Below are 26,066 nucleotides of genomic sequence, written 5' to 3' on the forward strand. Positions count from 1 at the left end.
CTGAGATCCTCCCACTGTGGGGTGGGAGAGGGTGGTGAAGCAGCCTTCTCTATCAATCAGGGTTCTCAAGAGAAACAGAACCAACAGGACAGATATGGAGAGAGATGATGGATAGGTAGGTAGGTAGGTAGGTAGGTAGGTAGATAGATAGATATCATATACATATCATATACCCTAAGATATACAAGCTATAGCTTACATTTCTTACACTTATTTACTTATCTAAAGAACTGGGCTCACATGATTGTGGGACTGGCAAGTCTGGGAGCCATAGGGCAGGCCAGGAGACTGGATGCGCAGGCAGAAATGGATGCTGCAGTCTCAGGGCAGAACTTCTCTGAGAAACTCCCATTTTTGTCCTTAAGGCTTTCGAATGATTGGTGTATCATGGAGGGTAATGTGCTTTACTTTTTTTTGAGGTTTTTTTTAAATTGAGGTAAGATAGTTTTACAGCATTATTTAAGTTTCAGGCATGCAACATTATAATTCTACACCGGTACACACTGTACTGTGCTCACCACACCAAATGCCTCCACCCGTTACCACACAGCTGACTCCCTTTACCATTTCAACCTCCCTCCAGCCCCCTTACCGATAACCACCCATCTTTTATCTGCCTGTTTGTTTTTTATTATTTTTTGTTGTTTATTCGTTTGTTTTGTTTTTGTTTTATATTTCACATATAAGTGAAATCATATGATTTTTGTTAATTTTTGTCTGACTTAAAACCATCAAGGTCCGTCCATGTAGTCGCAAATGGCAAGATTTCTAATGTGCTTTTACTAAGTCAACTGATGGTAGTAGATGTTAACCACATCTACAAAATACCTTCATAGCAGCACCTAGATTAGTGTTTGATTAAATAATCGGCTACTACAGCCTAGCCAGGTTGACACACAAAACTGTCACACCTTTCAGTTTGCTCTGAATCCTAGTTCCCAGATAAAACTCCTAACCTTCTTCTGGAAACGTGACTGCTACAAGTTGCCTTCCCATTTCCTGGTAAGGCCATTTCCCTGCTTGTAAGTGGGGGACGTAGGGAAGGAGAAATTAAAAGCTTTAACTTTTATCTTCTGAAAAGCTCTAGTCTCCAAGAAACATTAAGAAGTGACCAACCTGGATGAGAATCTGGTCTCCACTCAAACTTGTCATCCATAGTATCTGTCCCTTCAAGAGCTGTAATTAACCCTAATGGTGCTTCAGCTACAGGGCCCCCAGCAGGGGGTGATTTGGGTCTTTTTCATTTTATGTCAAAAGTGTATTCAAGTGTCTGCATTGGCCAAAGTGCTCGCTCCAGCCCTGCAGGGAACCTGCTATCACTCTCTGGTGACATGAATTTTGCATGCACCCCACTCAGGCTTTTGCTCTGCCTGATCCAGCTGCCACTAAACTGAGCATGCAATTAACAACAAAGAACACATTAGGAAAAGAAGAAAGAATATTACTCTCCCTAAATTATCAATTCTTCCACATTCCACATACAAATAAACCTTTAAATTATTCATACTGGATCAATCAAAACTCTTGGTGCCAAAGATGTGCTAATTCTCTAAACTGATTGGCCTGTCCCCTCAGGGCTCCCTTTTCCCTCATTACCACCCCAAATCAAGGTCCATTAAATAGGCTTCCCAGATAATTGGGTGATTTCAGCTCATACTTCTTTTTTTTATTTTATTCTTTATTGTTTAAAGGACTACATATGTCTCCTTTTTCCCTCTCAGCTCATACTCCTAAAACTTATAAATATCCTTTTCGAATAGTGCTATAAAAGTACGTGGGAAGAGTAATTGAAGACTGAAAAATAAAAGGCTGGGAGCCAGAAGAATAAAAGATCAATGGGAGGGCTCCAATTTGAGTGTCCTATCCCTCTAGCAGGAACACTCAGCTTTCCCGTACAGCCCAGCTTTTTGACACTCTGCTGTCTGGAAATTCACATGTTGCCTCCTCCACTAAATTCAAAGCTCTTTGAGGACACAGAGAAGGGCTTCTACTGCTTAACTAGCACAATGCTGGGCGTTCTGGGACTGAAAGGGACAGGCCTGACCATATAGGAGCCAGGCTTCCTCACTGAAAGCAGGAAACAGACATAGAGAATTTTTCCCTTTAAATTCCAGGACCTAATCTAGAATCTTGGAGAGTGCTGACTTGGTAGGCTGCCCTCGGGCCCCTGTGGACCGTACCATGTTCCTACTGCTTCAAAGGATATACTATTGCTTTCTTCAGAGCATCAATACAGTATAGCCTAGCAACAAACATGGACTTTCTTCCTGTCCTTGAAAGACTGCGTAGGAATAACTGTGGCATCTCATGCTGCCCTAAGGTTTGGCCATCCCTGCAACAAGAATATAATGAACACTCGTTACACTGAATTTGAGATGTGCCCGGCAGTCTTGTCTGAGTTCAAAGTGCTTAATCTCATTAGCTATCAGATGCCATGTCTAATCCGATGTTCAGACTCGTGTCTGCTGTGTAATTGGGTTCAATGCATATATTTAACAATAAAGCAGGTAGTGGCCCCACAGAGAAGTTAGATGTCCTTGAAGAATCCATTAAGCAACTCGGAGATAGAGGGCATGGAACAAAACCTCATACATTTCTAATTATAGGCTGGAAAACAAACCAGATCTAAACACAGCCAAACTTTTGGACACAATGGTGTCACAGTTCAGCCAATGCCCTTATGTTCTATGAATCCTACACAGTCCAAATTAAATTCATCTGTTCATTCATTTGATAAACACCTATTCACTGACCACCTAGTGTGTGCTACTGGTGCTGGGCTCTTGTTGGGACAACTGAGGTCAATCATAAACCTAGTCCCTGCCCTCATGGAGCTCAGTATCCAGATGACCCTGACAAAAGACTAGAGGCCAACCTATTTCATTTGAAAATATAATTCGCATGCCTGGAATCCCAAATTATCAGCAGTATTTACTTAATCATTCATTCTTGAAACTTAATTCTAATTCCACATCATTTGGTCCTGTCCGTCATATTATAGTCCTACCCCGTATATTACCATGCCTTTCCCAAGCCTCAGCGCATCCAATTGTCACAGACGGTTTAAGACGGATGGAAAGGGGAACTTGAGATCACTGAATGCCGATTACATGCCAGCCCTGTGCTAAGTAAAACCGGAAGCAACTCATCTAATCCTCCCAACAATTCTCAGAACTGGGTGTTATTACAGTTCTTCCTACAGGCGAGGCTGACAGAGGAGAGAGAGAGAGAGAGAGAGAGAGAGAGAGAGAGAGAGAGAGAGAGAGAGAGAGAGAGATGGAGAGAGAGGAGAGAGAATGGGTCATAGCAGAACTTAGCTTCAAACCTGGAGTCACTGATCTCAGGGGCCCATGCTCATCAAGGTTCCTGATCAGCACCCTGGATGTAAGAAGCTACGAGTCAAATAATACAGTCTCCACCCTATGATATCCGACATCTTTAGTCATTTACCAGCTGTGTGGTCTCAGGCACCATACCTAATGGCTCTGAACCTCAGCCTCAATTTCCGCGTACCTAGTAAAATTTCTAGGAGGATGTTGACATGCCTGGCGTGACTAGGCCCTAATAAAAAGTGCCGGTGATGATGACTATGATAATGACTATCTCACTAAGATCAGAAGAAAACTAACCATTTGGACTTGTTCCTTAAACTCTTCCTATAGACAGCTGCAAGTGCCCACTGACAGCAGCAACCTTGAGAGAGACAGCGCAATGCCCTAGCACGACTCTGGCTTGCTAGGCTCAGTGATTTTTGCTTTGCCGGTAAGAATTTTTGTAGAGATGTTTCCTTTCTAAATGCAGTTGATGCTGGTTTGCTCACACATGTCTTCAGAGGAAACTGTTACTAAGTTTAAGAAGCTGGGGGAGCAGGGCAGGCAGGGTGATCAGCATAGCATTCTATGTTGCCCATAGCAAATACTCATTTATAAAAGAAGGTGCCATCCTTCTGCCATCCAGTGAGCTAAGCATTTGGCTAATCAAGGAAGTGATCTGAGAGGAAGTAAAGGACCCACACCCAGTTTAAAAGATATATTAGTTCTACAACATTTCAGTGTAATTATTATTTACTTAGACATCCCACAGGTGCCATGACTGTGTAATTCTATGTTCTGTTGAGGGCTCAGGAAATGACTGGGGTTTAATGCAGTTTAAACAAGCCACAATTTCCCATACAGAATGCCCACCCCCATCTGTCCTTTCTCTAGGGATCTTAAACTACTTCTTGAGTATAACTAAACAACGTACTCCCGGGAGGAAGGTAGAGGGGGTGCTCTGTACAGCCATCTAAAAATGAAGCAGCTAAAGCCCACGGGGAGCTGGTCACTAGTCTGAAGATCACACAAGTGTTCCGAATTAAAGGGAATGACAGCAGTGGAATTCACATCTCCCAACTGGAGGTCCCGGCTCAGCCCACTGAGCACTAAAGATGCTCAGATCACCCAAATCCATAGCATCCAAGCATTCTGGGAACTAGCACCTGAGGTCACCGGCTGGGAGGATGGGGCTAACACCTAGAACGGAGGGACCATGACTGCAGGTTAGGCCTAGGGGCGGGCAAGAAAGGAAAGGATGGTATGAACTAATCCACACACGTGAACGTTGTTTCAGGGTTACTGAGGTGTCTCTGCTGCCTGCCTATTACCACTGCCCAGACATCTAGGAAATCTCACATGGGCATTTTGAAGGCGAGAAGGTGGCTGCTGTTTTGCCCTTTCCTCAATATATATTCTTACCTCCTACCCCAGGGTTAGTACGAGGCTTCCTTCCCCCATTTGAATACTTATGCAACTACTCTACATTCCTCCAAGTTTCTGGTGTGCTATCAGCACCTCTGCAATGAATTTCAAATATTGGAGTTAAAGGTAGTTAGTTACCAATCGTGAGTTGTATACGTTTGAAAACCTGTGAACCTGAGAGGCAGATTTTTTTCTTTTTACTCTTGATTTTAAAGAGAGGAAGGGGCAGGGGGAGAGAGAGAGAGCGAGAGAGAGAGAGAGGGTGGGGGGGAGAGATGGATTTTTGTTGTTCCACTTATTTATGCATTCAGTGATTGCTTCTTATATGTGCCCTTACTGAAGATCAAACCACAACAACCTCGGCATATCAGGATGATGCTCTAACAAACTGAACTACCTGGCCAGAGCCTGGGATTCAGACTTAATTCCAAGAAGAACAAAAGCAACACTCCACTGAATTACCAACAATCACATCTATCGTAAGTTTGAGTGTTGTTTTTTAACATCATACCTTTAATTGGCATATCCCTGCCCATTATTTTAAAACATGATTATTCCTTTGGCTTCAATAAGTGATGCCCCAAGTTTACAGATCACCTGTTAGATGCAATTTAGTAACAAGCTACTTGCCCCCTTCTCTCTATTTCCTCTCCGACACTAGCCCCTTGCCCTTCCTATAATCCAGGTCCCAGCGTGAGTAGCAAGACCACACCCACCTTTGTCCAAACATCAATGTAGATTTGGTCTCAGCTTCATTGAAGACAGAAGGAGAACAGCAAATCACAATAGTAGTTCTACAGTTCCCACCCAGAGAGTCCTGAAGAATCCGCGTCATCTTGCTGTCCCGATACGGCACGTGTGTTTTCTATTTAGGAAAAGAAAAAGTATTGGTTGTGACAGCCCATTCAAAGAAAAAACACAGAGGCAAGCAAGTTAGTTTTGAGGACACTGGGCTTAGAAACACGTGTGAAATAAGAATGTGTTGCCTGGTCTTTGGATCTTGCCAAAGTTTAGCATGCCCATTCTGGGACCTGGGTCACAGGAAATGAGCATTTCCATTCACACATTTTAATGGACCAGATCCCCCAGCAAGCAAGGTGTCCTCAACCAAGATTCCCTCTGTCCCTTCCAAACCAAAACAAGCACATCTCTAGAGTGTGTGGCAAAGAGCACACAGACCCAAACAGGCGACTTCTCATGATATCATTTAATAGATGGGGCCACGATCACTTACGGTCCCTTCTGCCAAGGCAGAGATCACGTTTCCAAGAGCAGACAAAGACTTATTGATATTTTTAGCTTCGTCGAGAACAGCTCCCTCGGCACCAGTTTTGCTGACCTAAGAGAGAGAGAGCAGTGAGCTGCACAGGACAGGAAAGCACAGTAGAAAATTCCAATTCACAGGAGGGCAAAGGGGCAGGCAGGGGCGGTGAATCCTCCTGGCTCCTGAAATACAAGGCGAAGGAAAAGTAAGTAAGGATCACACTGATAAAAACCTTCCCTTGTGCCAGAGGCTGGGGATTTGCTCTCTCGCTTGTCATTTTCCTCTCGATTAGCTTTAGGGGGATGGCTGGAAAGCCTCCAGTGGTGGGGCTGCGGATGCTTCCCCGGGGACATCATCCAGGAAAAGCAGGCTCTGAAGTGCTGTCACTGGGAAAAGGCCGGGCCCTGGGACACTGAGCCGCAGCCTCCACTCCGGGGGAGCTGGAGGAGCAAACGCTGTCTGGGCCACAGTGAATGGACATGTTGGGAATGTGTAAACCATGAGCTCCAACTTCAGGCAAAGGACAAGAGGAGGCTGTCCAGACTCTCTCTGTTTCTTCCTCACTGAACCATAGCAAGGAAGAAAGGTATAATTATCCAAGAGAAAAAAAAAACCTGCCCTGGCCAGTGTGGCTCAGTTGGTTGGAGAGTCCTCCCATACACCAAAAGGTGGCAGGTTTGATTCCCGGTCAGGACACATACCCAGGTTGTGGGTTCTGTCCCTGGTCATGATGTGTGCAAGAGGCAACCGACTAATGTGTCTCTCTCACATTGATGTTTCTCTCTCTCCCTTTTACTCTCTCTCTCCCCCTTCCTCTGTCTAAAAAAAAAATCAATAAAATTTTAAAATAAGGAAAAACACTATTTTTTTTTAGTCATTAACACAACTTTAATTAAAATTAATAGTTTAGATGAAGAGCATGGAAAAAGTTTAAAATCAACTTCTGAAAAATCACATTTACATACAGGAATTAAAACAGGCCAGCAGAAGTCCAAAAAAAGGTGCAGTTTGTATTATTGCACTTGGATGGAATACGCTGGCCAGGGCAGCACGATACTTGGGCCATGCGAGACCAGGAAGAGGGACAAGCACAGAGGACAAACCCCCAGGCAGCACGCTTCCCGCCTTCCAAACTCTGGTGGACTTGAAAATAGTCAGCATCTTGGAAACACTCCACTAGAGCTCTTTACAAAAATGGCTACTGTGTCATCAACATGTTTAGTTTAGGTATAAAAAGTCAAGAAAATGTATATTACATCGAGAAGTTGTCTTTTTCCCTCTGCAGCCAGAGGGAGCGCACACAGTTCCTCCTCTGCTGTGTTATTGCTGGTAATTTAGTATTTACAGTATTTGCTGTCGGGAGAGAGCAGTTCACAGATGCTAGAAAAAAGGGGAACTCAACATGATTCATAGCTCTGCTGACTGGACGGACGGTGCCGGGTCAGCAGCTGCTGTCTACAGAGAGAAAAGTGGGAAATAATTTTTAACTGCACAAAGACGGGTTTCAATTATGTATAAAGGAGAAACTCCTAACAACAGAGATGAATGCATGTCCAGGGGTAGATTTTTTCAAATAGGATAGATTCTCATCTCTCTGGGAATTGTGTGTGTGGGCACCCCTGCTTACAGATAGAGAACTAATACAGCTGATGGGCCACAAACAATACAGTCTATTCACATGGCGTTAAGATGCTTTCATATTGAAGCGCCTTAACTCCATGAAATATGCAGGACAGGTACAACTCCCTCCTCTTCCAGACGAGGGAAATTTATGATCCAGGGATGTGCAATCGCCAGCCTAAGGGAAGAAGACCACTTAGAGGAATCAGGGAGTAAAGCTCGGAGTTCTGTTCCACTAGATCACACTGACACATCCGTGTAGATGCATCTAGGGCGAAGGAAAACAGGCGTGAGCAGGAAGAACGGCATGGGACCACGAATCTCAAATGTCTCGTAAATATCATCAGCAAGAACCACCGGCCCTGTGCAGAGGACAGTACTTGGGCCCTGAGTACTCATCCCTATGCTCCAAAGGGGAAAGGGGACCAGCTTGGGAAGAGCGAAGGGGGACTGGACTCCTTGTGGGGACCCATACAGTTGATGTGGCAACAAAATGGATCCTAGCTGCCGATGGTCAGTTTGGAACTAAGCAATGCTGCTCTGCATTCCCATTCTGGTGGGTCTGTTTAAAGTTACAAACCCATGCCAATAAAATTTTAGATTTCCAACCAAGAAAATCCAGGTGACTTTCTGCTCACGGCTTTACATGTGCATACATGAGAACAATGCAAGTAGCCATCACTTACAGGGATATTAGTGGCCATAAAGTGGCGTCTGGCCCCTCAGTAGCGGGGTGCAGTTAAGTGGGGATCAATGACACAGTCCAGGAGATTGACTGAGCTCCGGGGCCAGCCCTGATTGGGGACCGTGAGCACAATGGCAGTGATGAGGGTGGTGTCCCCCAAGGAGGGCAGAGTCCCCAAGCCAGGGTGTGGCAGCAGGAGCGTCTGGAGCCGCCATGGAAGTGAGGCTGGTGGGGGCAGGTAGAAGGTTCTGGAAGCTTATTCAGTCTGGAGTATGGCCTCAGCCAGGGCCTGGGAGAGCATGGGACAGGATACAGATGCCTAACCAGAGCCCTGACAAAACCAGAGAAGGGCTGGGGCTCGTAGCCCCATAGCCTGAAGGAAGAAGTGAGGCTGCCCATGTGAGGCAACGTCTCCACACGACTGCAGAGAGAAGCAGGGAAGGGGGGAGAGACCCAGACTCCCGATCTTCCATCAGCAACACACCTGCCGAGGCAGGACCGCCACATTCCAACGCAATGCCCTTCCCTGGCCAATTTGCGTCTGGAACAACACGGAGCGCTTCCCTTTTCTCAGAAGGGCTTGGCAAAGGCAGATTTGCGAATGCTCACTGCCAAGCTAAGTTCACCCCAACACTTGCCTAATGTCATCTTCAGAGCCCATTAGGCATAAATCAGAGTTGGCATTCAAAGCACCCCACGACGTGAACAGGGACTTCAGGACCAGGAAAGAGGAGCAGGGAAGCAAAGGTTAAATTTAATAACATCTTGGCACAACATCAGAAACTTTAAAAGCTCTTTAAAACCAGGAAATAGAAAGGCATAAAAATTATACCATTGCACAGTGAAGCAAATAACAGGGGGAGATTATAGCTGATACAAATAAAGAACCAATTACCTTTTCGCTCCCGGCCAAATCAACCAGATAAAGCTTCCCACTGAGTTTTTTCTCGGTCTCTACATTCTCTTGTTTAATATTAATCAGGAAGATACTGTGACTTCTAGAGCTGTGTTCATTCATGTCTAAAAAGGAAAATAGTTACTGCTCTACAAAGAACACATACATTTAGGTAGCCAGCCTCTCATCTGAAAAGCACAACAAATCATCTAATAGCTCCATTTCTTAAAGTCAAGCCAATTTTAAAAATGATCTGAGACCACCATTTCTTCTTAAAAGCAATGCTCATTCCAGAAATGAAAGATTTTAAATACCTTTAAGTGGCAAAGAAATTAATCTAAAATCTTAGCCGATGATTTAAGGTAACAGATTGTCCGCTCCCGCCGAGAGACCCACCGCCAGCACCCACACCAGCTGACCCGCTCCTGAGGCGCTCACAGCCTCCTTCCCTGCCTCACTTGAACTCCTCAGCCTTCATCATCATGATCAGTCCCTGACGTACTCCATCTTCCTCGTGCGTGTGGTGCTGCCTTACCAGTAATGTCATAAACTTCCTTTAGGAAGTATTATGGATTAAAACATACACCTCTTCTATAACCCATGCTAGGTGCAAAGATTAAATATGCTGCATTAGGACTGAGTACTGGATATAAAAATCTTTTCGTTCCCTGGTCTCTGTTCACCAGGCAGGCAGAGACCCCAGTGACTGTCTTATTCAACCCCTACTCACAATCATTTCTTAAAACCACCTCACCACATTATATGGAAAAAAACGCTGAAGATTCCACACACAAAGAAATGTTAGAATAAATTCAACAAACTAGCAGGATACAAAAGCAACACATAAAAGTAAGTTGCATTTCTACATACTAACAATGAACATTCCAAAAACGACATTAAGAAAATAATTCTATTTAAAATAGTAATAAAAAAAAGATACTTAGGAATAAATAACCAAGGAAGCAAAAGACTTGTACACTGAAAAATGCAAAATGTTGCTAAAGAAATTAAAGAAGACAAAAAATGAAAAGACATTTGTGTTCATCGATTAGAAGATTTAATAAATTTAAAAACCACTTTACTGGAATGATAAGTTGTCAATACTATAAAAAGTGATCTTCAGATTCAATGTAATCTCTATCAAAATCTCAATGATGCTTTTCTTTTTTTATATAAATTTATTTTTGTTGATTTCAGAGAGGAAAGGAGTCGGGGAGAGAGTTAGAAACATCAGGGATGAAAGAGAATCATTGATCAGCTGCCTCCTGCATGCCCCCACTGGGGATCAAGACCTGACCAGAAATCAAACCATGCCCTCTTGGTTTCTAGGTCAACGCTCAACCTCTGAGCCACGCCAGCTGGGATCAATGATGCTTTTTATAGAAACAGAAAGGTCTATCCTAATTCATATGGAATCTCAAGGTACCCCAAAGAGCCAAAACAATCTTGAAAACGAACAGAGTTGGAGGTCTCTCACTTACTGATTTCAAAACTTACTACAAAACTACAGTAATCAAAACAGTATGGTGCTGGCATAAAGACAGACATATAAACCAATGCAACAGAGAGCCCAGAAATAAAGCCTCACATAATACAGTCAAATAATTTTCAACAAGAGTGTCAAGATCATTCAGTGGGGAAAGTACAATCTCTTTACCAAATAGTGCCGGGAAAACTGAATATCCACAATATAAAAAAAAAAGAAGAAGAAGAAGAAGTTGGACTCTTACCTTGGGTCACACAAAAAAATTAAGTCAGAAAGGATCAAGGACCCAAATGTAAAAGCTAAAACTATAAACCCTTAGAAGAAAACATAGGGGAAATGCTTCATGACACTGGATAGGCAATAATTTCTTGGAATGACAACAAAAACGCAAGCAACAAGAGAAAAAAATAAAGTGGACTTCATCAAAATTAAAAACTTTTATGCATCACCCTAGCTGGTTTGGCTCAGTGGATGGAGCATGGGCCTACAGACTGAAGGGTCCTGGGATCGATTCTGGTGAAGGGCACGTGCCTGGGTTTCGGGCTCGATCCCCCATAGGGGGCGTGCAGGAGGCAGCCGATCAGTGATTCTCTCTCATCACTGACGTTTCTATCTCTCCCTCTCCCTTCCTCTCTGAAATCAATAAAAATATATTTTTTTTAAACATTTTTATGCATCAAAGGACACTATCAATGGAGTAAAAAGGCAACCCACAGAATGAGAAAAAAATACTTGTAAATCATATATCTGATAAGGGATTGATAGTCACAATGTATAAAAAAACTCCTACAAATCAACAACAAAAAATAAACAACCCAATTAAAAATGGGCAAAGGACTTGAATAGACATTTTCTCCAAACATGTACAAATGGCCAATAACCAAATGAAAAAATACTCAACATCACTAATCAAAACCACAATGAGATACCATTTCACATCCATTAGGATGGCTACTAAAGCAAACCAAAAACAAACAGAAAATAGTAAGTGTTACCAAGGATGTGGAGAAACTGAAACTCTTGTATAGTGTTGATATGAATGCAAATGATGCAGCTGCTATAGGGAACAGTATGGCAGTTTCTTAAAACCTTAAAAATAGAATTACCATATGATTCAGCAATTCTACTTCTGGGTATATACCCAAAAGAACAGAAAGCAGAAACTTGGACAGGTATTTATACATCCACTAGAGGCCCGGTGCACGAAATTCGTGCACGGAGCGGGGGTTGTCCCTCAGCCCAGCCTGTACCCTCGCCAATATGGGATCCCTCTCACAATCCAGAACTGCTGGCTCCCAACTGCTTGTCTGCCTGCCTTCCTGATTGCCCCTAACTGCTTCTGCCTGCCAGCCTGATCACCCCCTAACCACTCCCATGCCAGCCTGTTTGCCCCCAACTTCCCTCCTCTGCCGGCCTGGTCACCCCTAACTGCCCTCTCCTTCAGGGTTGATCACCTCCAACTTCCCTCCCTTGCAGGCCTGGTCCTTCTCAACTGCCCTCCCTTGCAGGCCGGGTGCCTCCCAACTGCCCTCTCCTGCTGGCCATCTTGTGGTGGCCATCTTGTGTCCACATGGGGGCAGGATCTTTGACCACATGGGGGCAGCTATATTGTGTGTTGCAGTGATGATCAATCTGCACATTACTCTTTTATTAGATAGGATAGAGGCCTGGTACAGGGGTGGGGGCCAGCTGGTTTGGCCTGAAGGGTGTCCCGGATCAGGTGGGGGTTCCCTTGGGGCGTGGGGCGGCCTGAGCGAGGGGCTTGTGGTGGTTTGCAGGCCGGCCACGCCCCCTGGCAACCCAAGCAGAGGCCCTGGTATCTGGAATTTATTTTCCTTCTACAATTGAAACTTTGTAGCCTGGAGCAGAGCCAAGCCTGGGGCTCCCTCCAAGGCCGGCAGCCATTTCTGTTGGGGTTATAATTGAAACTTTGTGGCCTTAAGCAGGTGGGCCCGGCCAGGGTGTGCGGAAAGCTTTGCTTCCCCTGTTGCCAGCGGCAACCCTAGCCTGCTCTCTCAAGCTCCATTCTGCCGCCATTTGTTTGAATTTGTTTACCTTCTATAATTGAAACTTTGTAGCTTGAGTGGAGGCTTAGGCCTGGCAAGGGCAGGCGGAAAGCTTGGCTTCCTCTGTTACCTAGGAAACCTTGCTCTCTGTGGCTGTAGCCATCTTGGTTTGGATTAATTTGCATGCTTGCTCTGATTGGATGGTGGGTGTGGCTTGTGGGCGTGTCAGAGGTATGGTCAATTTGCATATTTGTCTATTATTAGGTAGGATGTTCAAAACAGCACTATTCACAGTAGCCAAAAGATGGAAGCAACACAAGTATCCATCTATGGATGAATGAATGGATAAACAAAGTGTGATACATACATGCAGTGCAATGTTATTTAGCCTTAAAAAGAATAAATTCCAACATGATACAACATGAATGAATCTTGAAGACATTACGCTAAGTGAAATAAGCAAGTCATAAAAGAACTTGTATCATTCCACTTATATGAGGTACCTCATTGTCAAAATCACTGAGACAGAAAAATAGAATGGTGGTTACCAGGGGTTGGGAGGAGAGAGTCTAGGGAGTTATTATTCAATGGGTGCATGGAGTTTCAAAATTCTGTAAATAGTGGTGATGGCTGCACAACATTGTGAATGTACTTACTGCCACTGTACATTTAAAATGCTTAAAATGGTAAATTTTATGTTATGTTTACTATACCACAATAATTTTAAAAACCACTTTACTGAAATGATAAGAAAAATAGTAATGTTCTGGACCAAAAGTTCTGAACCAAGGGGCCAAGATGGCTTGTCATGAATAATTCATGACTAACAACAGCTTAAGAAACCAAGTGAATATAAAAAAAAAAATTAAAAAAAAAGAAAGAAAAGGCCAAAGCCGGTTTGGCTCAATGGATAGAGCGTCGGCCTGCGGACTGAAGGGTCCCGGGTTCGATTCCGGTCAGGGGCATGTGCCTTGGTTGCGGGCACATCCCCAGTGGGGGGTGTGCAGGAGGCAGCTGATGGATGTTTCTCTCTCATTGATGTTTCTGGCTCTCTGTCCCTCTCTCTTCCTCTCTGTAAAAAATCAATAAAATATATTTAAAAAAAAAAAAAAAAAAAAGAAACCAAGTGAATAATTTATTTATAAATGAGCGATGCTATTACTATAAGTATATGAGTCTTACATTCTTTCATGTATGTGCATCAGTGTGTGTGTGTGTGTGTGTGTGTGTGTGTGTGTGTCTGTGTGTGTTAAGCAGAATAGAAAGAAGTACACAAGTCTAGGCTCCCCTATGAAATTTGCCACATATATAAATAACATGTGATATGTTTTTTGGGGTAGAGAATAGGTAAAGAATTACAGTGCTGGATCACAGAATAATAGAACCTTGGGTGGGAGAGACTTAAAGAGGCTAGATCAGTCAACCAACCAATATCTGTCTCTCTTCTACCTATACAGGAACCCACATCTTCTCTGGATGGCAGGCTTTATCTGGGGCAGGATTAGAGTTCCTGTAGTAGCTAGGCCAAAATCTGCCGCCCTATAGCTTCGACAGTCCTGGGGGTCTATCCATTCAGATCAAACAAAGCAAGTTGACTGTTTCCTAATGTCAGTCCTTTACATATGTTAAGAAATACTGCATTGTCCACAGTCCTCCCCAGATTTATTTCTCTCTTCTGAGCTAGAAAGCCTTAGCTCTTTCAGCTCGTCTTCACAGGAAGTCACTCTCATTCATCCATATCCCTCTGATTAAGACGGACAGCCCCCATTTTTCATGGAACCTCTGCCATTCAAACACTGTAGACCTGCTTCCCTGTTGTGTGTGCACAGGCAAGGAAGGAAAGGAAAAGTAACCAAGCTGGCCTGAATGTGTTAACAAGGCATCAAAAGTTTTCAATAATGCTCTCCACTTTCTGAGTTCCTCCTTCCTTTTCCTTTTATACTGAGGGCAGGACTCTAATATGGTTTCTTTCCTTGTGTATGACTGTAGAATTTGTCGGTTAGGATTTTTAAAAATACCTGAACAATAACATAGCTAAAATAAGTAAACTTAGAAGTTTACTTTCCCCCACTTTGACTGGTAAGTTGGTTGGTTGGTCGGTTGGTTGGCTACCCCATGGTTCAGGCTTTGGCTGTTGCCAGGTTCCAATGAGTCCCACCCAATATTTCCGAGTACCCTGGACAGCAGGAGGCGCTGTTTCCCACAGCCTGCCTAGATACACTGCACTTCCCTTGTGTTTTCGTCTCAGTCACTGCATTCATCCGCCTTCCCAGGCGTTATTTCATATGGACCTCCTGGTGGGTAGGCAGACATTTGTGTCCAAAGTTAGAGGGGAGGAAACTCCACACCATGCTTACTTGTTACAGCCACGTGCCGGTTGGCTTTGCCTTCATCTATCACATCCATGACTTCCTCGGGGCTGGATACAAACCGCTCAGTGCACCCCTGCAAGACAATCAGTTCAGGTTCACTGTGAAAATACTGAAAAGTAACAATGCTTGAAACAGCTAAATATATTCCCATTTCTCCTCTAGATGTGCAGAGAAAGAGAAGGGCTGCAAGGCTGATCCAACAACTTTTCTCCCCTTGCCTAAGGCTTGAATTCTACATTAAAAAAGAAGGCTGAGCAACCCCTAGGAAACACAGAAATAAACCAGAAAAGAAGCCGAATTTCCCTAGATTTTTGAGTACACATTCAAACTCAACAGCAGCGAAGACAGAAATAAAGAAGAAAATCAATGACAGAAAAAGAAATAGATGAAGTTTTGCTTTGTCTTCCATCTTTATTTATTACCATCTAGCCACCAACTTTAATTAGACACTTTGAAGTGCTACATAATGCTATAATAGGCTTCCCTTAACAGCAAAGTATAAAGGACTATACTCAATACCAAAGCCCCTTTAAATGTGAATAATAAATGTCTGCTCACTCTGCAATTCTCAGCATGGGCTTAGACATCTGTGATACATTCACATAGAGTGATATGATTGAAGACATTAAATGTCTATTTTTTAACCAGGTGAATTTTAAATGTAAGAAACATGATTAAATATCTGTATGTGCTTTATATATGTAATATTCTGGGCATCTTATGTACTAATTATTATGACAGTGAATGGAGATAAATTAATTGCACATCAATCAAGTCTTCCTCATACCTTTACATATGGGACTCTGTTTTTATCTTCATGAACAGCCAAGTTTGTCTTGGATACTATAGAGATAATAATGATGACATGCAAAGAAGAAAAGAAAAGTTAAAGACCCTGTATTGGTGGAAAAATAGAAATTGTTATAAAAGATAGGCAAACCTATCTCTTTGCAATATATATGAAAGTTTAAGCCTTGGACGAGAATAAGCAGACAGTCTGAAGGCAAGAGAACACCTCTAATACACTTGCATTAATTCCTTAAGCAGAAATGCTATGCATCAGATCAATCTCCCTGCACTTTAGTTACAGAACAAATAAAGGACAAGCATTTGGGTTACTTACCATCGAGTAAGTCCCTGATTTTGTCCAAGTAGATCTCAAAATAGGAAACCTGTTAAAAACAAATTAAGTTTGAAACAGAAATGCCTCACTATATTACAAAAATTCATTATTAGAACTTACAAAAGCTTTTTTCATGCATCAGCTAAGAAGAGTAGGAGGGGTCCAGAGTGAAGACTGAGAGCCACAGCATGCGGAGCCCGGCCTCTCCTGTATCCCCTGCTTGCCGCTTTGCCAGCTCAGTGTGGGCCACTCGCCATCCCCGCTCATCACAGCTCCCTATGGTTCGAGCCAGGTGCTATTTACATCATGTGCTAGACAGCCACTTACAGGAGGACACTAGCTTTTACTTTAAATGAGCACCAAGCAAACTTCTGGGAATGACAACAGCTGGAATAGAAAACATTCTTTGCAAGGAATTGTCAAAAATCAGTAGGCCTTAAGCTTATGCCTGACATTGACAGCCTCATCTGACTAGGGTGGGAGCATGACCCAAACATTTAAGGAGGTGGGGAGGGTAGTAAAGGTAGTTTACTTAGAACTATAAGAGCTCAGAAAAGTAACTGGGAGAGAAATCATGATAGTGGCAGGTTTAGGGAGTCCAGGAAGGGTTTGAACAAAATGTGATTTAATGAAAGACAGCTAGCCTGTAAGAGGGAAAGAAAGCCTTCCAATTAATTACTCTCAAACCTCAGCTCCAGCACCACCTACATCAGCATCTCTTTGTTCAAACTGCAAAGGCCTAAACCTGACTGCAGTCCTCCTATTTCAAAGAACAGGACCCAGGAATCAGCTTCTCAACTCCATACAATGGCTAACGTCTGAGAACAACTTTAACCAAATATGATCTTGAAAATTTAATTCATGTGTAACCAAGATCCTAGGCCCCAATTTTCCCATCTATTAAATGAAGCCATTAGACTTGATGATGTCAAAAAGTCCCTATAGGATTTTCCATTCTGCCTACACATGCCTTCTGCCTCCCAGACCAAATGTTCTCTTTTAGGTTCATGGGTATTTTTGGAAATCTTAACAAAGGAATGGACAAAAAATTATTTTAAACCATGCATGACCAATGGACACAGACTATAGGAGGGCGGGGCATGTGTTGGGGGGGAGAGGTCAATGGGGGAAAAAGGATATATGTGTAAAACTTTCAGCAATAAAGAATTTTTAAAGAATTATTTTTAAAAATAAAGTTGAAAAAAATAGTTGTGAAGTTGGGATGAATCCTCACCTCCACATCCCAGCTCTGGACCAGTCTTGCCTCTAATCAGGCAACAAGCAAAGACTTTATTACCTGGCAATGGTTCATCATCTTTTGTCTGTATCTCATGACTTCCTAGTATCTCTGAGATCTGGGGTCCCAACTTCGAACCTTGGAATCTATATCTGAGCATCATCTCCAGGTCGTCTGTCTCCCTAACAACCTCTGCCTGCTCAAATGTCTGTCAAACTCCTGTCACTGACCGGGTCTGCTATGGATACATCTACGTGACCTTTGAAAGACCCACTGCTCCCATTCCTGGAATCCTATAGGCCTGTGGCTTCTAATCTTAAATCTCTCTCCCTAACTTAGCCCTGACTGCAGCTAACTCAACCCTGGCTCCAACCCGTACTATGTATTCCAGAATTGTCTGATTTTCAATAAGATGTTTCTGGTATCTTTGAGATTTTAAACATGTGCCCTTATTTCCATAGATTATAGATAAAATTAAGTACATCTAAAATGCAGTCATTGAACTAGATATTACCAAATCTGGCCATTAGAACCCTGTCTACATTTAATATAAGTAGAAAGAGAATCTGAGTTATTCATTTCTTTTTACTACAGCAGATAATGACCGCTTTTGGCAGGGACTTTTAATTTTGCCATTTTTGTCACTTCAAATACTTTGTGAGGCCAGGTAAAAGAAAAATAAATAGGCATTGTTTGGCATTAAGAAAACGCATATTCAGCCCTAACCCGTTTGGCTCAGTGGATAGAGCGTCCGCCTGCGGACTGAAGGGTCCCAGGTTCGATTCCGGTCAAGGGCATGTACCTTGGCTGCGGGCACATACCCAGTAGGGAGTGTGCAGGAGGCAGCTGAATCGATGTTTCTCTCTCATTGATGTTTCTAACTCTCTATCCCTCTCCCTTCCTCTCTGTAAAAATATCAATAAAATATATTTTAAAAAAGAAAATGCATATTCAGAAATGTTTAAAATCACTGTGGGGCCTACTTTTAAGGGACAGATTTTTAATATTGCCTTAATCAAGCCCCTTTTTCTTGATTAGGCCTGTCACTACTCAGTCCAAAATATAGAGTAGTCCATAGCTAACTTTTATGTATGAAATAAGTAAGCATAACTACAAACAGAGGACAGGAACCTGGGCAGTAAAATTCAGCCCTAGAGACTTGGGTGTTGTTCCTCTTCTCCTCCCCCTTCATGCTGGGGCTGTTCTTACCTTAATAAAATTCTAATGGGAGACCCTATTTTGAGGGCAGTAATTGGTTTAACATCTTATTCCAGGATTATCCCTTAAGAACCCCACAGCAGTTGGAGGTATTTAAATGCAAACAGCCTTAAAGATGCACTAAGCTCCTAAATCTTGATCCCATCAAAGCAACAAGCTTCTGTGTCCTTAGATATAAAGAACCCTGGCAAGAAGCTGCTTCAGCCAACAAAGGGAACATAAGGAAAAAGATTTGCCAGATGCAATTTATAATTGGGCAGTCATTGCCTTGTTTTTATATAATTTATGAAAGGTACTTGGCAGAAATAAAAAGGGTAGAATTTTAATATAATGGAAAAGTTACTGCATGTGCTGGTCAGATCAAGAGCTTAATCTCAACTCTGCCAATGACTTGATATGTAACTTTGGACATCTGGATCTACTTCTTTGAACTTCCATTTCCTCGACTCTAAAATGGTGGGACTAGTGGAATAAGGTCTCAGCTTTCACCGATGATCAGCCTCTTGACTGATCTGCTCAGTTCCACATCTTCTTAGAACTGCCCACCCCTGTCCACCCTGCCCCAGTCACCATGGTGGGGGCCAGACAGCCATGTGCATCTTGGACACAGCTAATTGGAGCTGGGGGATCACCTACTGCAGGCTGGGCCAGTGAGCCAGCTTCCTGGGGAATTAGGAATTAGCAGTAAGGGAATGTGGAGCAGGGGCTGCCATGGTGCACCCCCCCACCACCACCACACACACCCCCACACCCCCACACCCCCACACACACCCACACACCTACCCACACACCTACCCACACACCCACACCCACACACACCCACACACACCCACCCACACACACACACACACACACACACACACACACACATACACACACACACCCACACACACACACACACACCTACACACACACACACACACACACACACACACACACACACACACCAAAGAAAGCAAGAAGGCAGAAATACAGAGACTATGATGAATGTGGTGTTTCTTTGTGAGGTTATAAAATGCTCCAGAATTAGGTAGTGATCATCGTTGTACAATTTTGGAAAGAAACTAAAAACTATCAAATTGTATACTTTAAACGAGTGAATTTTATGATATGTGAATTATAACTCAATTTTTTTAAGTTAAAAAGTAAAGGTAGGACCTGGATTTCTTGTTTTTCCACAACCCGTCCCCTCCAGGCCTGCTATCAGATTCTCTATCTTAGAACCACTTCCTCTTTTTGCTTAAACAAGTGGCTTTCAGTCACGTGCAAACAAAGAAGTGCCAATGAATATACCCCAAATACCAACATGAATTTAAGCAAAAACCTAAGTTCTGGTTTAAACACACAAACAAACAAAACAAAGGAGAGAAAGAGAATTCCCTTCCCCAACATTTCTCAGCGTGTACTCCTCAACACACTAGTGCCAGGGAGGAAAAGCGTGTCCAGCCAAGCTGGCAAATGTAAGTCTCATGTCCCCTTTGCAGAATCGCATTACACAACAGCATATCTAAGCATGTGATAAATGTAACACTGTGCAATGCGGCATGTCCCCAGCCTATATGGCCACATAAGTATTTTCCCTGGTAAACATAGTATTCATACTTCTATGAAGAATAAGAGGACTGTTCCACGGAATACACTTTGTGGACTCATTCCAATCATATCTGTAGAAACCCACAGGGAAAAGGGCAGGAGTCGGGCAGCTATCAAGGTGATTCCATCCGAAAGAGGGCTTTTACCTTATCTCATTATCTCAGTAAACCATCTGACAGCTAAGCATTACCTTAATTAGTAAATAAAAAATATGGCTCTGTTTACCACAGGAATGCCATTTAAATTAGAGAAGACCATCTTTTTCATGTGTACACAGTAAGAAGGAAGCCAAGAAACATAATTTTGGGCTCTGTTTCTTTTCTCGGGTCTCAATCAATGACACTTACCTTGATGTGAAACTCCAGGTTTTCATCCATGGAATATATATGGTCAAAGATGTCGTGTGCAATCCTTGGGATGATCCCCATAAGTTGAGGGTCATGCAGCTTCCCCTAGTGGGAGAAAAACACAAACACAGGTGTTAGAGCACCGGAAAACACGTGAGATGAGAAAAGACCACACCTGGGTTTCTTAAACAGAACTCTGCGGAACAGGAGCACCCACGCATGGACTGACTACTCCCCTGGAGCCACCTGACATGCCAGCTCACCAAAAGTTAGCCCAGTAACTCCACGTGTCGGTTTTCTTTCCCAGCAGAGGACAGCTTGTTCTGCGAGGTTGTGAGGTTGGGAAGCCCCAGAGTGTTCCTTCCTGCTGCCACTCAAATCAGTGTGCATGTGAGTCAGGGGGTAGGAAGGAGGAAGAGAATGGCTGAGAATATATGGGTGACTATAACATACTGAAAATGTGGGTTTTGTTTTTGAACTTTTACAACCTGACCAGAACCTACAAACCCAAGTTAACCTGCTTTAATGCAGTCACCTTGAGAGATGACAGATTCATTAATATCATCATTATTAAAAAAAAAAAAATTCCTAAGAACCTTGTTAGAAAATACCTTCATCACTTTACAAACCAATCAAGAAAATCCATTTTATTAATTTCTTTTTTAAAATCTGTAATTCCCAGCCTGAATTGTTCCAAATAATGTTTGGCTGTTTCTAATCCATAAATCCAAATGTAAGATAGTCTCTTATTCTTCACCTCTTTTTTCTAATTCTATTCATTTTATCTAAGGGGTAGAGGAATAGATGGATTCTTCTGCTATGTGAACTATCGCTAAATTCATTTTTAAGATCCAGACTTTCAAAAAGATACTAGCAGGATATGAAAGCAATTCCTAAAGAAGAGTTCTCAAGTATTTAAAGCAACAGCCTTAGCAAGGACCTGGGTGGACAACTCCCAGAGAGACTGACTGATCTTTATACTCACCCAAGGGTAAATTCATTGATTTGAGAGAGAGAGAGAGAGAGAGAGAGAGAGAGAGAGAGAGAGAGAAACATCGATGTGAGAAAGAAATATCGATCCTGTATATGCCCCAATGGGGACTGAATCTGCAAACCAGGTATGTGCCCTGTCAGGGAATCAAACCCCCAACCTTTTGGTGAGCCACTGGCCAGAGCCCCGAGAGTTGTATTTATGCCCACACTCAAATGAACACTTATGTTCCATTACATGTTAAACAAGCCCTCAGTGCACAGATGGCCTGCATCTAAGTGGTCACTGGCAACTATATTCCCAGAGAATTTTTTCAGACCCTTTGAAAGTTTTAAAACTCTAGGAACAAATGGACCTGGAAGACAAGCACAAAACCCAGGGTGCTCTTTAGTGTTGCAGGGAAGCCCCACAACCTTTACAATCTTGACTCATATCCTTGTTCCAAATCTGCCCAAAACATGGAAAATTGCTTTGTTTTTCTCAATCAAATCCTCTATTTCCTTCAGGGGTTCACCCTATAGTGCCTTGCTAACAGGTTGACTTCCAAGCCAACAGCTGAGTTACCAAAAGCAAGAAGTCATGTGACCCAGCACTGGTTCTGGTCTCCGGCAAAGCTCTCCTACCTGGGAAATGGGGCACTTCTTGGAATGTCCTCCTCTGCTAAGATCCTAAATCATTTGATGTGTTTAGACTGCTTTTTAGTTTACACACTCCCTAAAGGCGGAGGTGACCCATGCACACGTGCTCACCCCCACTGCTTATACTTGGTACAGTATCTACTGCAGAGAATTATTGTGGAATTGAAATGCAACAGTTATATATAAAATCAGTGACCATAAATGTTAGCATTCTATTATTCAGTTCATAACAGGCTCTCATTAAGCAGTTGTTGGAGTTTATTTGACCTGAGGTCTGAAACATATTTCTACCCCACACCATTAATATGTATGTTATGAAGCAACATCAAATGACAGAGACTGAGCGGCTCAAATGTTGGTCACTTTAATTTGCATAAACATGTAACAAATCAAATACTGGACCTCATTTGCCCTGGACTGTGGAAGTGGTGGCAGAAATGACACCTGCGGTGAAAACACAGATCTCTCCAATCAAATGCTCTGACACCATGGGGCCAATCTTGACTCAGAGTCTAAAAGTTCCCCCACCCCCACTCTCTCCAGAGCTCTTTAATAATTCATCACAATTCTTTAGCTTCTCCTCAGTATCCACAACCAAAGAAGAATGATTGATAATCCAAATATCATGTATAATGGACTCGAATCTGTTTCCCTAGACACTTTCCCTTGCAACAGATTCATCTTCCAATTGATTCCTCGTTAATACAGCACTGACATCCTTTGCTTGCCTTTGTCAGGGAAAGAACCGAGGCAGAACCAGCGGTACATCTAGGATGCTCCCCGTTTTGTTTCCCTGAAGCCTCCACCCCAACATCACATGAGAGGGAAGCACATGTTCATTTGGAGACAGAAGTGATCCCCAATCTACTACAAGCTTAAGGACTGAGATGCCTGATCTAGCTCATAAGCCCAGGAGTGGTGGGGGCCTTTATGCTCAGTGGACTGAGCCTGCTCAAACAATCTGTGTGTGTGTGTGTGTGTGTGTTGTGGGGGGGAGGCGGGAAGGGGGGGGAAGGTTTTGATTTGTGAAGTGTTGTGTGTGTGTGCAGTGTATATGTGTGGTATGTGGTGTGTGAATGCAGAGTCTGGGTGTGAGTGGTGTGTACATGTGTTGATATGTGTGGTGTGGGGTGATGGTGTGTGTGTGTTGGGGGGGGCGGTGTTTGAGACAGAGGTGTTCCATTAAGACCTTCACTGCTTCTAGGCTAATTACCTTGCAAATGAAATACACATGTACACACGTACAACAAATATTAACCTCGGGCAATCAAAGGTGGTAAAGAAGCAGGCGGCTACCGGAGAAGAGAAAGTTCCTTCAGGTGGGGAGGTGTGGGATGGCTTCCTTGAGGAACCGATTCCTGAGGGACGAGTAAGATTAGGGACGGGCAGAGAGGATGCGGGCAGAGAGGATGCAGGCAGAGAGGATGAGATGGGAGTAACAGAGCAAAGGTACAGGAACCAAGACAGAACGATGCCCATTCAGAGAACAAGTTTAGCTGGCAGGGGGATCAGGGATGGGCTTTAACAGCAAAGAAGTGTACCACTTCATCATCATGCCTCTCCGAGAGAGCAAAAGAACATTTTTAAAAATATTTGATCCTGTATAATCTTCTTCAAAAACGTCCCCCACTTCTCAGTATGGCCTTCTAGGAGCAAGTATGAAAAAAGAAACCAGACCCAGGCCGTGGGCCACAAAACAACACTCTCTTTGTTCCAGCCCCGGCTGCCTCCTCAGCCTCCCAAGGAGGACGTTTCCTGAAACACTTAAGATGGGAAAGCAGGCAACCATCAGTGCAAGGCACTCAGACAGCCTCATTAAAACCACTTGGCAGGCTCTCCCGGCAGCAGGGCAGCCCATACCCAGTCGATGGCCTCCAGGTGTCCCTTTGGGCAGATGGAAAAACACCAGTGTCGCCATCCATCCACGTCAGTGTGCTGAAGGCCACGAGGTGAGGCTGAACAACAGGCAGCCCGCTCCTCCCACCCAGCCAGCACCCAGCAGCACCGCCTCCAGCGCAGGCCCCCCAGCCCAGGCCATGCAGCTGCGCCTGCAGCTCAGCACCAGCACTCTCAAGGGTTTCATATTTTTACTGAAAATCCGCCTTAAATGCTCCATCTTCAAAAGCTAATCTTTCCAATTTTATGTAGGCTTATCTGTTTGTTCCCCTCAATAGAAGGTAATGGAATCACCACTGGATGTCAGAACAAAAATGGGGGATTAAAATGAAAACAGCTTTAAAATGTGACAGCTCTGTCCACTCAGCGAGTTCACATCCCCTCCCAAAGCCTCTGAAGGATCACAATGTGTAACTCCGAATAGTAACATTGCTCCTTTCAGGTGGTGCAAGCCCCACAGGGTTTCTTTCCATTTAATGGCGTTCCAGGGTCCTGGATTTCTTGGTCTCCTGCAGTCTCTACGGCTTTAGCTTGACTCCTCTTTTTCCTCTAAAATCTCCCCTACCTGTTCTCCAATTTATAATTTCCCCCCAGAAAGAACCAGATTAAATGGGGTGGGGGCACTAGGAGAGGCCTCACGTCCCCCACTCCCTCCTCCTGTAGGCATGAGGATGAGATTTACAAAAGTCACACTCAAATCAGCCTTTGAAAACCCACGAGGAGAGGAGGGCCACCGGATTTAGCAGCTGTGAGCGTTATCGGCACAGAATCCAGTTCCCTTTTGGTCCCGAGTCCCTCTGGGTCCCCAGCACTGCTGCAGCCATCGTGGGGTTCATGCCGTGAGACACCGAAGGCTGGAGGTGCTCTTATTAACGAAATGCCTCCAATTTTAGTTTTAATTTGCTGACACACCTCTTTGCCAGCATTGTGCCCCCACTTATTCTCCCCACTCATAAACACAACCCAGATTTTACTCTGGAGTCTTTCCTTCAATGGTTTACAATTTAAATACCTGATATTTAGCGAACACCTTGCATTTTCCAAAAATGACTTAATCCCTAAGCTAAAAAGGTCGCTCTTGTAAACATTCTCTAAGATTTTGTAGAATTTTAAATAATGCATTTGGGCGAGATTGTTGCTGTTTTGTATATTATGTGGTAATTTTCCCCAAGACCTAAGACTGATTGATATCCTCAGGAGATGCTCTCTCTCTTTCCTGTGCCTTCTGACCTATGGAGGAGCTTCAGTCCCGGGCTACTGGAGTGGGTGGGACTTGAAAAATGCATAAGCGCAACACTTCTCGAATCTAGAAGGGTAAGGGTCTGGGACCCAGTACGAGGGGCAGACGAGGGGCTGGGGCAGCAGCACGGGACCCTGGGCCTGCGTGCCAAGCTGTGCTGCTGGAGGCCCGGTGTCAGGAGGCAGTCCCGCCCTGCCCAGAGGGGGTGGCAAACAAGCCTCGTGCTTCCTTTCATCTGTGCAGCCTCTGAACCACTTTGTCTCCAGCAAATGGTGAAAGTGAGTCAACACAACAGAAATGAGATCCCCAGAGTCATACCCCACACTTGAAATCAGTGTGAGCAGAACATCAGCGCCCCGAGGATTTTAGCCTCATGCCTTTGAAATCTCCTCTTCAATAGGAATGATTCATAAGCTAAACTGATTCTGCAGCAGCCGTCTCCGTGATATTCCCAGGAGGGCACCGTAAATGGAAAAACCTAAGCTTGAAGGATTAAGGATTCATCTTACCCCTCTTAGAAACTGAATTCCCCCAAAGTTTCTCAGTGCAGTTTCTTATAATAACCACGCTTCCACCTCTCCTAACACGCCAGGTGGGCCCCGCCTTTAGAAGAAAGATCTGGCCCTGAAGGCCTCCAGGAGTCCATGGGGAAAGCGGGGAAAGAAGAGGTTCAGGGGCCAGTCTGTCTGCAGATGTGCTTTGTCTGGAGGACAGCCTGG

The 26,066-nt window shown here is 43.8% G+C and overlaps 1 protein-coding gene across 1 annotated transcript in view; it reads right to left on the bottom strand.

Annotated features, from left to right (window-relative positions):
• Positions 1 to 26,066, bottom strand: part of KIF5C (kinesin family member 5C) — a 143,548-nt gene that overhangs the window by 61,555 nt on the left and 55,927 nt on the right. The window contains exons 4-10 of the mRNA XM_079782497.1: positions 20,583 to 20,687; positions 16,188 to 16,236; positions 15,852 to 15,907; positions 15,050 to 15,137; positions 9,201 to 9,325; positions 5,971 to 6,075; positions 5,453 to 5,601 (exon numbers count right to left, since the gene is read on the bottom strand). Coding sequence (XP_079638623.1) covers positions 5,453 to 5,601; positions 5,971 to 6,075; positions 9,201 to 9,325; positions 15,050 to 15,137; positions 15,852 to 15,907; positions 16,188 to 16,236; positions 20,583 to 20,687 — 677 coding nt within the window. The remainder of the gene's footprint in view (positions 1 to 5,452; positions 5,602 to 5,970; positions 6,076 to 9,200; positions 9,326 to 15,049; positions 15,138 to 15,851; positions 15,908 to 16,187; positions 16,237 to 20,582; positions 20,688 to 26,066) is intronic.

Source organism: Cnephaeus nilssonii, assembly GCF_951640355.1.
Source record: "Cnephaeus nilssonii genome assembly, chromosome: 10".
Classification (NCBI taxonomy): Eukaryota; Metazoa; Chordata; class Mammalia; order Chiroptera; family Vespertilionidae; genus Cnephaeus; species Cnephaeus nilssonii.